The sequence below is a fragment of the Apteryx mantelli genome, chromosome 26 (genome assembly GCF_036417845.1).
Source record: "Apteryx mantelli isolate bAptMan1 chromosome 26, bAptMan1.hap1, whole genome shotgun sequence".
Taxonomy (NCBI): domain Eukaryota; kingdom Metazoa; phylum Chordata; class Aves; order Apterygiformes; family Apterygidae; genus Apteryx; species Apteryx mantelli.
Genome location: NC_090003.1, coordinates 7265258 through 7280137, shown reverse-complemented (window position 1 = coordinate 7280137; position 14880 = coordinate 7265258). Strand labels below are relative to the sequence as shown.

Sequence of the window (14880 nt, the reverse complement as noted above, 5' to 3'; positions counted from 1 at the left end):
TTGCAAATTTGAGAAGCACATGGCTCAGAGTGTTTAAATTGCTTCTCTTGAGTAACTATAGCTTATTGTTAATGCCTGCATTTAAACAGACAGGTTTTAACAGTTATTTGCCTCTTTGAAAACCCCCCCCACAGACTTAAGACTAGAACAATCTTGCTAATTAATGGATATAATGGCACAGTGAAATACTTTTAATTGACTCTTCAGTAAACACTGATATATTTCAGATTTCATGTATTTCTACCAACATAATTTATACCAGACTTTACAACATACTGGTATGAGACAGACCTGGTTTAAAGAGACCTCTCTCATGATCCACTTAAATCTCCCCATGGACTCTTCATGACAGGACTGTTATGCCTCCATTATACCTTTACCATTAGAATTAAATATGAAAGGGGCCAAAGGACTGAACCAGTGTCTCTGAAGTGAGTCATCTTCATCACAAAAGCAATACCAGTGTGACTCTGGAGATAGAGCTGAGCCATTTCTCCGGTATAATAGGCTTTCTGCTCATCACAGAAAAGATTACATTTTGGTGAAACTAAGACTTAACCTTTATACAAGCTGCAACAGATGCACTAAAAGAATGACTTTTAAACAAACAGAGCCAAGATGATGCAAAATGTAAATATTTGATTTAAACTTGGCTTGTATTGATTCAACTTACTTCAGCAGATAAATCATGAACTAAATGGATGTGAAATTCTGGCCAAATTAAGACTAGTCTGCTGTCTTTTACACAAATTCATTATCTTAACTTTCAGTAGACTTAAAGAAAAAAAACACAGAACAAAAGAATGGTGAAATGCTAAACTGCTGTTCTAATTCTTAGGAAACTCAGGTTTGGGGAACTGAAAGCAAGCATGGGAAAATTACAGTCCAACCACAATCATTTGCATTTTAACATTTGGCACTCAAATAATACAAAATGTAATGCCCTGTTCTTTTTAATCTGCTCATTACTAAGAGATAAAGGGGATAAAATTACAGTTGAGGTTACCATGTGCAAGTCCATGGATTCCAGCAACAAGATGTTCTCCACTAGTTGCAGCATGATATCGAATGTATTCTCGTTCGGTTTGATGTCTGTTATCCATTGTCTTTCCTAAACCATCCGATAAGGTCCCAGCAAACTATAAGAGAGCAACTTTTTCTATTATTAAAAGAACAAAAGGTGTTTCTCTTATATAGGTTTATTGAAGAAAATTCTTGGGTTTTAGCTGTGAAATACAAATTTATACAACTCATTTTGTCACACATACACAATCACTCCAGTTCTTTTGCCATGAAGAAAGCGCCAAACAATTACTGTAACCTGTACTTTCAACTGTTGCAACTTAAAGACCTAAGATGACAGTCGAAATCCCATTAGGTGCCCAACTACAGTGGTCAAGGCAAAATATACAAAGTCTGTCAAATCCAATTAACTAGTCTGTGAAAAATGCACCAAAAGAAGTAAAGTGCCAGTGACCCAACTATAACCTCTCGGAAAACTCAAACGAATGCTATTTAGATACAAAGCTTTTCTTCTGCAGAGATATGTGAAAAGCTTCAAGGCAAATATTCTTGTCATGAGACCAAAACATTTGCAAAAGTTATATTCATTTCAGTAACACAATGTAGAAGTGGCTCTATTGTGAAAAGAGCTGGTGGGGAGCCACGTCATGTCTGTTGCAACACACGGGATGACCACTGAGGATGGTTGTGCTGACAGTGTCCACAGGTGCTATACAGTGTAAAACAAAGATCTAAGGAGAATCTTAAATTTGTGTGACACATTTTTAACCTTTATGCCTAACTTTAACGGTATAGTGCAATATTTGAGACAAATTAGATTAAAAAAAAAGTATAAATCCAAGCAGTATTTGTTGTGAGAACTCTTAACCATTACTGAATATCAGTCAATAAAAGGGCACCAAATAAGAATGATCTGTTCTGATCTATTGACCTACATTTTGACATAATCAGATACAAAAGAAATCCTGGAGTGCAGGCAAGAAAGGGTGACAAAAAAACATGGAATCTTACCTCATATTCAGGATATTATTAAAGGAATGGATTCCTAGCAGGTGTTTTCCTATAACCACCTCCAAATATTAGCTATTTTTGGTTGTGCAGTGTTCATCTTCTGTACCTCCCCTAACTAGCATCAACATTCTTACAGTCTTCTCCTTTCAATAAATAAATGTACTTAATTTTTAAGGGAGAGAGATTTTAATGGCCTGTTATGTCTTACACTAGGGTTGGGGAGCGTACCAGGTACCACAAGAGTATCAAAGATCTAGATGGCTTCAGTAACAGGTGAAATCACTATGGTCGTGCACTAGCATACCTCCCCTATGACAAGTACTTCATTCTTTAAGAACTGTGTTTGGACATTGCCCTTTCCATCCCTCAGCTTAGCTTTGTTGCAAATACTGTCTCTTCTGCATCCGTATATGTAAAAAACAAAAAACAAACAACAAAACAACAAAAAAAGATTAAGTTATACACACACAAAGACAACTAAAATCTAGTTTGTAATCCCAATTCTAATATATGATTAAAAAAATGAAACACACAAGTAGTTATTTTATGTGCTTGATGCAATGACCAAGCCTCCCTCCTGTCATCCTGTTCAAGGCTGGGAGTGGGGTTTTGCTACTGACATGATTCCTAGTTTTAGATACTTGCCAGCTCAGAAAGACAAACTAGTCCAATAGCTCCAATTATCTCAAGAAGTAGGCTTTAACCACATGAATGAAAATTAAATCCCATGACCCTTCCTGTGACTTGATCACACGGACACAAAACAGAGCATACAGATCACTGACTGAATTACTTCTGACCTCTTTGTGAACTTAATGTAGATGTTATTTTTAATTAGCCTAGAAATACAAACTGACCTGAAACTATCTTATAACCATGTTTGGGCTTGGATTTTTTTGGGGGGGGTGGGGGGTTGGGGGGGAAGGAGGGACAGGAGATAAATAGTTTGCTTTAGGAGGATTAGAGGAGTTGCTATAAAAATCAAAAGGTTCTACAAGCCCTAAAATTCAAACCACATTAAGGAATTTGTCAAGCCTAGAAAATGATTTTCAAGAACCCTTTTTGAAAATTATATCAGTGCATATCAGACCACCGCTGGCAAGAATAAAACAACTTATTATTATTGATGAAAACTGGTAAACTCTAACAGCTTTTTTTTTTTTTTTGCCTAAATTGGTCAAATCCACTATTCCAGCTTTCCTTGAGTTCTTCTCTCAGATTTTCTTTCCTCTGTGAAAAAGAACCTGACCTCTTATAGTCAATAACAATTCTGTTTTAATGTACAGAAATAATTATTTTCTTAGTAAAGGACAAAAAGAAGAAAAAAATCATAAGTACACAAATTAAAAAGCTCATCTTGTCATCACATGGTATATTTCATAGTCTCCATGAAGTATAAAAAAAGGCAAGGTTAAACAGGGATATTTTTGTTCATGTTACTTAGAAAATAACACCAAAATTCCAGCTGTAAATAGAACAATTTAAAGATTCTAATGGACCATGAAATGTTTCTGTTTCACCCTGAGTCAGGTGACACAATCTAAACTAAACATGAGTTTAATTACAAAACATGAACTTCACATTGCATTACTTTTTGACAAAAATAAGTAAATAAATTGGTGTTTGTTTTCTGGCCTTATTTAACAAAGGCTAAAGCCAAACTTTTGCAGCCAGCTCTATCATTTATACAGGAAGCAATGGAACACAAGCGCACTGCATCATTTCTGAACATTTTCCAGCTGGAGGCCATAGCAGAACTTTACATTCTGCATCTCAGAGCAGGAAATGTGGTCAAGTTTGCTAATTAGAAATAAAACAACAGTGAAGATAAAATAATTGAGATATTTACAGGCATTAGCAAGTCACCTTAAGGTCTGCAGAACAAGCAAACAACTTGCCATCTTCTGCTGTGAAGTAGAGACTCAATTTGCAGTAAAGGTTCAGACTATAGTGTAGGCATTATCCTGATTCATAATCAGAACCAGACCTACATAATTAAACACTATAGCCTACATTTCTCAATTATCCAATATAGGTAATGCATCATGAGTGAAATAACTCCTGGGCATCAGAAATGTTTAATTATCCTTTTCTATGCACCTCAGATACTTTCCCTGAAAGGGTTTTGAAGTCCGTTTCAGCAAACAGGATTGTATCTACCTAAATAAGGAAGAAGAAGGTTTCTAAAATAACAGAACACCCTATGCCCCATCTGTGCAGACTAAAATCAACATATTATGAAAAACAGTTTTAAAGTTACTCAACAGTTGCAAGTTTTTTCAGGATCAGAAACTTGAATAAACATCAGAAATCTAAGCAGCTTAAGCTCAGTTTAAACACCCAGTTAAACAGTAACTTGTAAAGGAAAGGAGACTTGGAACAAGTTAATGCACAAAAACAGATTTGCCCCTTTTCAAATATCACACCTCCTTTGAAAAGTGCAATATTAGATATTAAGACCTTTCAGTTGTAAAGAAGTAGTTACAATATAATGGTGGGTTGCTGAACTGTTAACTCAGTCATGTGAGTTTTCCAAAGGGTATCCAGATTTAAAAAAATGGTGGCAACAAAAGTGCGACACACCCTTGTCTCCCTTGGCTTTTGTTAATAAAGTGAGAAGTGATAACTTCAATGCCTAATTAAGACCATTTAAATGCCAACCTTACTAAATACAACAATCTATGGAATAAACATGCAACTAATCAAAGCGCTTTGAAAGCGAGTCCCTTCCTTTCTATCCTAATTTTCATAATGACTTGTCTAGTTGTTTATCAAAAAGCAAATTAGGAGCTTGATCTTTTACCTTGATTTTTTCTTCCTTTTAGTTATCCTTTTCCTTAAAGCAAAATTGCAACAAGGTACGTCAGTGTTAGCTAGGATGGGTACCTGCTTCCTAGTAACAGGTATCAGAAGTGTCACTGAGTGTAGCAGTACATGCAAGGAGGCAGTTTATTTTACCCCAGCGTTTCCAAATGAAGTAAAGTATGAGTATCCAGACTACTAATTAAAAGTTTTGCCATTTCAGGGACTAGAAATATTTCAACTTACGAAGAATATGCATTGTTTCATGCTTTGCCTTATGCATTCTGCCTGGACAGAAAAAGGACCACCTCTGCAGAAGAGCTCCAGTGATCTTAGCATTCTTCCACTTTCGTTCATAGACATTTTCTTTTCCTCTTTGACTCTTTTTATCCCCCAGGAAATGCTACTTTCCAGATTTCCCCACTATGGAGGGGGGCTGACCTTTTCTCCCTAGTCTACATTCTACAGACACTTGATTCCTGGTTTGCATCCCACACCAGTTCATATGCGATGCGAAGCTATCAACTGGAAGTCATGGAACTATGCTGGTAACATTGCGAGCAGAAGATACGCCCCACCACACGTTGTTAACTCAAGCCCGTATAGTCTACCATAAACTGATTCTCCTGGGGAGGGTGTAATAAAATGATGTTCACATTTCCCTCTAACTCCATTCCAGGACATTATGCTACTGTGAACATTATCTTTGGAAGAAGATGTAAACCACTCTCAGTGCTTCACGATTACTGGAAGTTTTTATTACACTTCTGTACGCCAGGGGCATGCTGGCCATTCTGTCGCAACCAAGCTATACCCGGCGTACCCGAGCTTCCTCTGGAGACTCAAGGAAACAGGCTGTTCATCATTTCTTGTTCCACATTTACACAGTGTCACTGACTGATATTAACCACCTACCACGATCTGCAAAAGTGACTGAAATAATACCTGTGTATAAAACCAATCTATTCTTGATTTTTTTTAAATGAAAGGCACAACACTTAAGATAGTTATGCCACAAAAACTTGTAACACAGACTATGCATCCTTAGCTGTTTTAAGTAATAGAAGAAAGAAAAGAAAAGAAAACATACAGTGTTTTGTGAATCAAAGTGTATGCCAAATAATAAGGCTTATGTGGTGCAAGAAGAATTCAAAGCAAATGAAAATTGAGTTAGTTCTCGACTGTGTACTGCATGTTCCCTCTGAGCCAGATGCATGAAGCACACAGCATGGGAATGAGTTTAAGTAATCTTTTAAAGTCTTTTTAAGCTCTTGGCACTGCCTGGTTCACTAAGGACATCCCAAAAGGACAAATACTCAATTATGACTTTAGTCCAAACGTCCCACTGTAACTCTAGCACCAGAGAACTGTTCATTTTTAAATATTATTGATTGAGCAAAGTAGAACATTCCAAGATGGAATTTTAAGGGAGAAAGTAATTAGATTAAATAGAGGTCAGTTACAACTTTTGTGTAAACCTCACAGCCAACTGCATTTAAAATAGAAAGCAGAAGGTTTACTCAGTTTTTACTTCTGCTTTGCAGATTTCCTTTAAAAAAAAATACTTTGTTAAACTCCATGCAACTCTCACCACCAAGCACCAGCTTTCAGAAAGCCCTCAACACCACACCTTGGCGATGGCTCCTACTTTTTCCTCCATAATAAAAGCTGATTCTCGGGACCAAAGCACATAAGCATGTTATTTCAGCAGTGGAGAAAGGAGTATTTCAAATTTATTTAATTTGGAAAGCCTAATGTAAACTGTGAATTATGTAATCTCCATTTCTCACACACACTCTTACATTTTCCAAAACAGGAAAATCCCTAGGCATGATGATTAAAAGTCATTCCTCAGTTTCAACAATAACTCCCCTAAATACCCTTAAGTGTCCACGTGAAAAACAAGAGCTGCTTACTACAGGAAACAAAAGCTGTATGAGTAGTTAACAGACAGAGAAACAACAGCGATAATCAGATTTCCGAACTAGAGTTTCTGTCAAATGACACTTCCTTACAGCCCTAAGCAGGAACAGCGATTTTGGAACTTCATTTTTCTCTCCTCTGCTACTTTGACATTCACTTCCTGTCTGATGCACTACTGACAGAAGCAATCTGTATCACAGCACAGACTGTTTGAAAGGAATAAATATCTCACAAATCAGTGTATACTGTGAACCTAACAGTACAATGCTAAATAAATAAATAAATAAATAAATAAAAAGTAAATAGTAGCTGGTAAATTTTGAAAAACCTACAAAGTATGTATTCTTAAGCTTATATATTACAAAATTTGTCATGTTTTTACAAAGAAAACTATTTAAAGTTCTACGTCTCATAAGCTGCTTTCATAACATGGAGCTATATTCATTCTGATAATGTATAAATATTATTTGACATTTTATTTTAAATATACATATCACATATATAAAACAGTTATCTTATATAAAACACATCTATAAATTATATAATGAACTCAAAGAAATGAATAGCACTAGAAACCAGAGGGTGCTTTCTTTTGAGTTGTGTTTTGGGGTTTGGGGGGGGTGGGTGTTGGTTTGTTTTGTTTTTAACAAGGGTATTTTCTCCTCATCCACACCATCCCTTTTGAATAGAAGTTGTGGAAGTACTGATTAAATACAGTGGACTATGCATAAATGTTTAACATGTGTCTAAGTTTAGTCCCTTGCATTTTTTTGCTTTCTAGAAATATCATTATAATGATATTTATTTCCTACTCCTCTCGTTATATATATTTCAGCAGTACATCTAGACCAGTAGTATGATTGCGATACGGACCTTGCACTGTCTTCTGACAGCAAGATACAGCAGGTCAAAACTAAGCAGCCTTTATTTTGCAGTGGAGGCAAAAAAAGTCCGTGCTGTGTACAAGTTATAGGCTAAGCAGACGTACGTACACACTGCCAGAATTTGTTACGGCAGAGAAACTCTATTTCAGAGCAGCAAGCCATCCTCAAATCTTGGTGTTACTCCCTTGAAAGGGTAAGAAAAAGAAAAAAAAAAAATCTTAACAGTATTATTGGGTAGATGCAGTGGGACAGTTAAAGGCTGCCTAGTAAGTTCTTTAGCCCAAGTTTATTTCATTCGATTGTGCTTTTATTGTGATGTCTCAAGATTGATGGTTAATGCATTTCTGTGACTTATCATAAAAATCTCTTCTCAGGCAGCTTCTTTACTAATCAGATGCACATTTAATTTTCTTTACATGTGCATTGCTATGAAATGGAAGGTACAAACAGTACACATCTAGTTTTACAAAACAGGCCTCAGCAACCAGAAAGGCAACACAGCTTCCTCCTTTTAAATCCCTGTTTGGTCAACCATGCACTATATTAAGACTAAAAAAATGAAATGTTTTAAGTATTTGAAAAGGTTTTAGCTTTTTCTTTCTCATATTTAAAACTTGGCTATTTAAAGTTGTTCCCCAAAATACTTTAACCATGTCTTTTGTCAACCTCTAAAAAGAAATCATAATTACTCAGAGGTTCAGGCAGAAAAGTTTCTGAATTCATTTAATCTATGTTACATACTTTTAACATTTTCCTTCACATGCTAACACATACCCAGGTTAATTGTTAAAAACCATCCTCAACACAGAGGACTCTTCAGGCCAAGCCAAAAAGCATTTACAATCAAGTCATAATTCTCCAAAAAGAAATGTATAATGGAACTATGACCGGAACCGATGCGGCCTTAATTTAGAAAATACTAAATCTACAAAAATGCTATCATCAGCTTCCGATTTTAAGAGATATATAAACTTTGACCTCTCTAAATTACTGACAACCAAGAGGAGGCAACCACTTTTCCCACTGAAGAAACATATGTTTCTTGAGATGCTGTGCGGCAATTCTCCACCCCGTTTATGTCATATAACCGAAGTAAAGGAGCTTTAATTAGCTCGCATCCCATCGTTAACTAAGCTTCCTAATGGATGCTGACAACGGCATGTTGGCTGCGTAATCCGTGAAGTCCCCCGATGAGCCGCCTCTATGGATGCCCCATTAGCTGGGTGTCCCGGGGGAGCCCCTGCTGTTTTTATCCCCACGGCTGCCCGCTGCCTTGGGCAGCTTCCCTCAAGGACCTCCTGCGGGGCTGCACCAGCAGGTGCCCGCTGGCAGGCGTTTTGGGTTACAGGGCTGAATGAGTGATCCCTGCAGGAACTGCCGGCTGTTTTCACATACACAGAAGGCAGTCAAAAGTCCACAGCATGAACTTGGAATGACCCCAATTGCAGAGTCACTGGCGGGTTCATCTGGAGGACAACTGTGCTTTATTAAACAACTAATACTCTTAACAGATAATTCCAGCACCAGCACCACCACCCCCTGCCCCAGCTTTAACTCTTGCAAATCTTTAAGGTCTTTTTGTTTGTTTATTTCTGGGAGTGGAATTATTTGTGCTGTTACACACACAAGCCCCCCCCCCCCCACAAAAAAAAATAATCCAGCTTTATATACTGAAAACACGAGAAGAAATTGAAGGGATCTAGTCCAGTTCCTTGAGGTAACACATAGCAACAACATATTTGGACCTTGTCAGATTAAGTTTGCTTTTTAACAACATCTTTACCCTCTGTTGATACTGTATACATATACAGCAGCTTCAATTTAATTTTCAGTGTTTATGTCGTTTGCTTACCTAGGGTGCTTCCTCCCACACGGCCAGTCTCACCTGCTCCTTCTAAGCAGTTTCATCGTCTCTGGCTGTCAGCTATGACCAAGCTTGGGATGCACAAGTGCAGTCCATTTAAGAACCCAGAGGCTTTCTGTATCGCTTTAGATTTCAGAAGGAAACCCAGTGCTAACATTAATCCAGCCTACCATCATTTGTGCAGCATACACAGCTAACAATTCTTCAAAGGATGCCTTGTTCAGACCTGTGAAACTGCTGCCAATCATTTTACCTATTGTTACAGCTTCAGAAGATATCCTAGCCATCTCCTACGGACACACGAGTGATGTCTTCCCTCCCTTGGGATACACAGCCAAGGAACTGCAAGTTCAGATTTGCACTATTTAACATAGTTTTATATATGCTTCCTCTTCAAATAAACAGTAGGGAGACACAGTCAGACTGCTGTGTAAAGACTAAAATCAGCTAATCTTAAACCCACTCCCCATTTCTGCTACTTCAGATTTTAAATACAACATACAGGATACATGCCCCTGTTTGCTTCATGACAAGCTAGCCATTTAAAACCTGTAGGTTAAGGTCAAATTTTATGTCATCTACATGGTTAAAAAAAAGGTTTATTTCTAATTTCACGTTTTGTGCTTTTGACAACATTTTGCATAGCACATTTTAAATTCTTCTTTGTTCGCTTCATTCCCCAGTGTGTTCAACCATTTCACCACATGCCACAAATTAACAGGAGGAAGGAGAAGATAAACATCATACTTCAAAATTCTTAGAGATCATCCTTTACCTTTCTCTTATCTCAAAATCTCTTTCAAAGATACCGATCACAGATACCAGATGTTCTGTATATAAGAAGAGGTGCCACTTCCATGGTTTCTGCTTGTCACTGTAATTGGCCATAAGGTTTGCTGTCTTTTACGCTGTTAGGAAGTGGGTAAATGGCCTCATCTACAACGTTCCTCCCAGTACTGAAAATTTCTGCCCAGCAATTTCGATTACTTTCTGTCACACACTCCTGTAAGCTACACATTTCCATGTAAATTCTCACTGCTCAGCCCTTGCAAGCGTACTGCTAGAGTCTCTGAATGAAAGGCAAGTTAAACTGAAGATGATCTGCAGTGCCACCTGGACGCCTTACCTGAACATGCCGCAATAGCCCCGAAACAATAGTGGGGGGGACACGAGGAGAGAAATCTTAATCAAGTGCATCATAACAAAGAACGACAGCATTATCAAAAAGCAAGAAAACATATGGAAAGCTATGTTTACATTGAACTGTATAAATCACGTTAACTTCTAGGAATAGGAAAAGCTACTTAGAGCAATTGCTGCTGAATCCCACAACCTCAATTGCTCAGACTACTCTGGTGAAGGACAACCAAGAACAACACAGAACCCAAACTCAAATCCATAAAGCTGCCCAGAAAGAATTTCAGCCTTCCTCATTTTTATCTAGTATGAGTCTTTGCCAGTAATCATATACATTCTGCTGTTGGCACTTAATTAGGAGAACAGGGAGTCAAGAGAAAATTATGAAGGCCTAAAATTGTAGGAAACTCAGAAACTAACTGCAATCATGATGTTTCTACGTTATCAGTTGAATATTTAACACACATTTGAGGAAAACTACAGTGTGTGCTTCTTTCTTAGACTTCATCTATGAAGGCTTTGCTAAGAAATTCCCATCACCAACAGGTGATTTTTGTTTCAGCTGTTTGCACTGCATTTTTAGCTGATATTCCTAGGAATAAACCTTGATTTGCCCTTTTTTATATTAAAAAAAAAAAAAAGCCCAACTTTCTCCACACTCTGACACTACATACAAGTTGGTATATTTTAAGGTAGCATTTACTACCCTTTAAAAAGGCTGGGCACACCTATGATGCTATAAACACATTTTAAATACAAAATTTGGAGTTTTGGCAGTACCTCTGGCTCAAACAAGGTATCTCAAGCAGTACAGTTACACTGCACTGCACTTCCGCTCTCAAAAAGAACTATGTTTCAGATAAAAAACAAAGAAGTTCTAACACACGCACAAGGGGAAAGCATGATGAAAACTATACACTGTGATTATGCTTGCCTGTGCTGCAAGTTCTTTTGCAATACTGTCAGCCAAGACTTACAGAAGTGGCCAGCTTGACTAACAGTGTTGTCAAGTAGCTGTCAGTATTGCTCAACCACAAAAAAGATGGAAAATATAAAAAATGAAACAAATTTATTTTTTCCAGTCTAGAAATCCAGAAAGGAACAATGGATTGCAAAAAAGACAAAAAAAGACAAAAAAGGCACCGTCTTTAGCAGTGCAGATTAAAAAAAGCAAAAATGTCACAAAATTAGAAAAAATTATATGCATTTAGAGATTCTTTTAGCAGTTTATTTAAAAATGTAACTAGAGATAATGGGGAAATTTAACTATCACCAAATTCAGCATGAAAAAAAAATCCAGTAAAATTTTACAGGGAAAAAAAAAAAAAAATCCTTCATGCCCCAGAAGACCATGCTACACACTACTAGGGAGCAAATGAATTTCTCCTTAACTGCACCTTCAAAGGTTTTTTAGAAATGTATCTCCTGCCCTGCTGGCTGTGCCATATGCTAGAAACAAACATCCTGAATTGTTATAAATGTTATATAATGCAAAGGTCAGAAAGTAGCTTAAAAATAATCTTTAATATCCACACAAAGATAACCGCTAACAACAAACAGTTCTTAAAGAATTGCTATCAAAGATGCAAACACTGAAACACTATCATGCTAACCTGCTCTTGGTCACTGAATTTTTCTTTTATTTTCAAGTTCACAGTCTGGTCACAAACCTTTTGAGACTCTCACTTTTAAATGACTGCTCCCAAATCTCACAGAGCTCCTTGTTAGGACTCTATGAGTCCCATACAAGTGTGTCAAAGAGGAGGAAAGGTAAACCATCAGGCATAGCTTTGCATGCCAAATTAAACCTCTCACTGGAAACTTCAAAGTTTAATATGAAAATTAAAGTTCTTCCTTTACTGCAATACTTTCCCCTTTTAGAAGCTGACTATTCTTACCACTTTGAGGACCTCCATTATTACTTTGAAAAAAATCCCTAACATGTTATTGTAAGGAAAAAAAAAAAAAAAGGCTCGTGTCACAAAAAAATTTTTCCCTTTGTCATAAGAAATACTCAAGTCAAGAAATCTGGCTCTTAAGATAGTGACAGAATTTTATTTCTGATTTATAAACAAGATAATGCCTAGTCAGTGCAGCTCTTTTGTTTGTTTGGCCGAACTAAAGCCTACAAGCTTCCCATCCTTGGTGACTCGACTGCAATCTCTCCTTTGACTCAAGGAAAGGGACAGATTCTAGACCAGCTCCTGTCCGTTCAATATCAACATTAAGTTTATTACAAGCGACATACTCAGAATTTGAAGAACAGGGATACTGCAAATGTGGAACAAGGTGGGTCAAAGCCATTCAAAGGTTGAAAAAGCTTTATACTATTTTTTCTATGCCCAATACATTTCAAAAGTGTTTTATTTTTTTTAAATTTCCATCCAATATTTATGTACAGAAACTAGGCCTACTTGTACAGTTGTAACAACTGCATTACCTTATGTGCTCATAATATATGCAAGACACCAGAATTCCTTGTAAGGAATGAAAGTATCAGACAAATGAAACACAGTATTGAGAAGCTGAATAATCACTTCAATCCTTTACTACCAGGACTTAAATTATGTCAGCACAACATCTATTTGCCAGTAATAGATATAACCATACTTAATCAGTCAGGGAACAGAAGCAATAGAACATTTTTGTTCAGGTGCTAGCTCAGCATTCAGTATTCACTTTAACTGAAATGCCTCTGAAACAGGAATAATTTAGGATTTAGTATTATCATGCCTAAAGGGAGAGGAAAAAAAAAAAAAAAAAAAAAGGATGGATGCCAAGAATTCAAGACATTTCTACGCATATGGCAACTATATAGAAGTCTCCATTCAGAGAGAATGAAATTCCCTCAGGTGTCTATATTTAGGATCAAAGAACTTTTTAAAATACAGAACGTGGAGTCTCCAAGGGATAAAAACTACAAAACTGTCTGTAGTGAACTTTATTTAACCTAAGGTTTTGTGCCAACTTAAATACACTGAAGCTCTCCACTTGAAAGAAGGCATTACCCACTGCGTGTTCTGAAATGCATGGAAAAGCCATTACAGGGATAATCAACAGAACTATAAAATAGAAAAGCAATAAAATGACAAAACCAGACACAACTCAAATAGCTTGCTTTTCAATTCAGCTGAGCAGTATTTCTTTTAAAGTGATCATTATAGTATTAAAGTTTATTTGCATAATTTTATGAACAGAGGTGATCTATCCATTCACACCTTAAATAGTGACCCATTTTAAAATCTAGTATAGATTTTATTTAGGACACTTTCCAAGTCAGGTAACCAAAACAAACAAAATAGGTATGTTTTCCTGCACCAGTTTACTTGCAGAAGACTGTTCATCTAGTTTTAGCTGCATTAGTTGCCAGCTCCACAAAATAAGCTGCAAAGATGAGGACATCTACAGCAAAGTTGAATCAGGTAAAAATGTATGCAGTGAAAAGTAATACTTCCAGTACAGAGAACACCAAGGAAACAAGATGAAAATGACCTGTTGTTTTGGTCACATTTTTCTTGAGTACTTGGGATCATTTTTTTCCCCCCATTTTACTCTTTACCAAAAGTCAGCAGATCCTACATGAGACCATAAGGCATATATGTGGTAGAACAGGAGTAGACCAAGTCCTACTCTGTACCATGTACACGACATGTCACAAATTGTACTCAAAATGTCTACTGTGTGTTATACCGACATTCCTGGCTTAGTTTTCTAGCAGATTTAGACATCTAAGAGCAGTGCAAGAGATACAGAAGAATCTATCCTGATTATTTGAGCCTTTTTTTACCCTCATCATCTAGGTAGTGGGGTTAATGTTCTCCTTTTGAAAGTGGGATTACTCAAGCAGTTCTATAATGTACAGTTAAGCCTTCCTAAAGGATAAACTTCACTCCTTGTTCTGAGGGGACAAAAATATAGTTCATGTAAAAAAGCTTTAAAAAGGGAACTGTGCAAGACTTGCACCTGAGACATTTGGGATGCATCAAGAAGAAAAAAAAATATCTGGGAAGACAGATAAATATTACATGGGGTGATTTTCAAAGGTATAAATGGGAGACAGGCACTCAACTCCTGTTGAATTTCGAGGGGAGTTCAGCATCCAACTGCCCTTCTGCCTTTCAAAATCTTCCTTCACAAAAACGTTGGTAACAAATGACTCCAAAGTTCAAAGAATGACCTTGCCCTTGTGGGAAATGTAGGAAGGCTCGTGCCTTTTAAAGAAAGATTTATGAGACT

General features: G+C 36.9%; 1 protein-coding gene and 1 long non-coding RNA gene across 7 annotated transcripts in view; one reads left to right on the top strand and one right to left on the bottom strand.

Moving 5' to 3' along the window:
* Window positions 1-5157, top strand: part of LOC136994226 (uncharacterized) — a 36722-nt gene extending 31565 nt beyond the window's left edge. The window contains exon 6 of the long non-coding RNA XR_010886359.1: window positions 5060-5157. This is a non-coding gene — a long non-coding RNA (uncharacterized lncRNA). The remainder of the gene's footprint in view (window positions 1-5059) is intronic.
* Window positions 1-14880, bottom strand: part of VPS13D (vacuolar protein sorting 13 homolog D) — a 119505-nt gene that overhangs the window by 27750 nt on the left and 76875 nt on the right. For all 6 annotated transcript variants that reach the window (XM_067310891.1, XM_067310890.1, XM_067310892.1 and 3 more), the window contains one exon: window positions 1007-1139. In XM_067310891.1, coding sequence (XP_067166992.1) covers window positions 1007-1139 — 133 coding nt within the window. The remainder of the gene's footprint in view (window positions 1-1006; window positions 1140-14880) is intronic.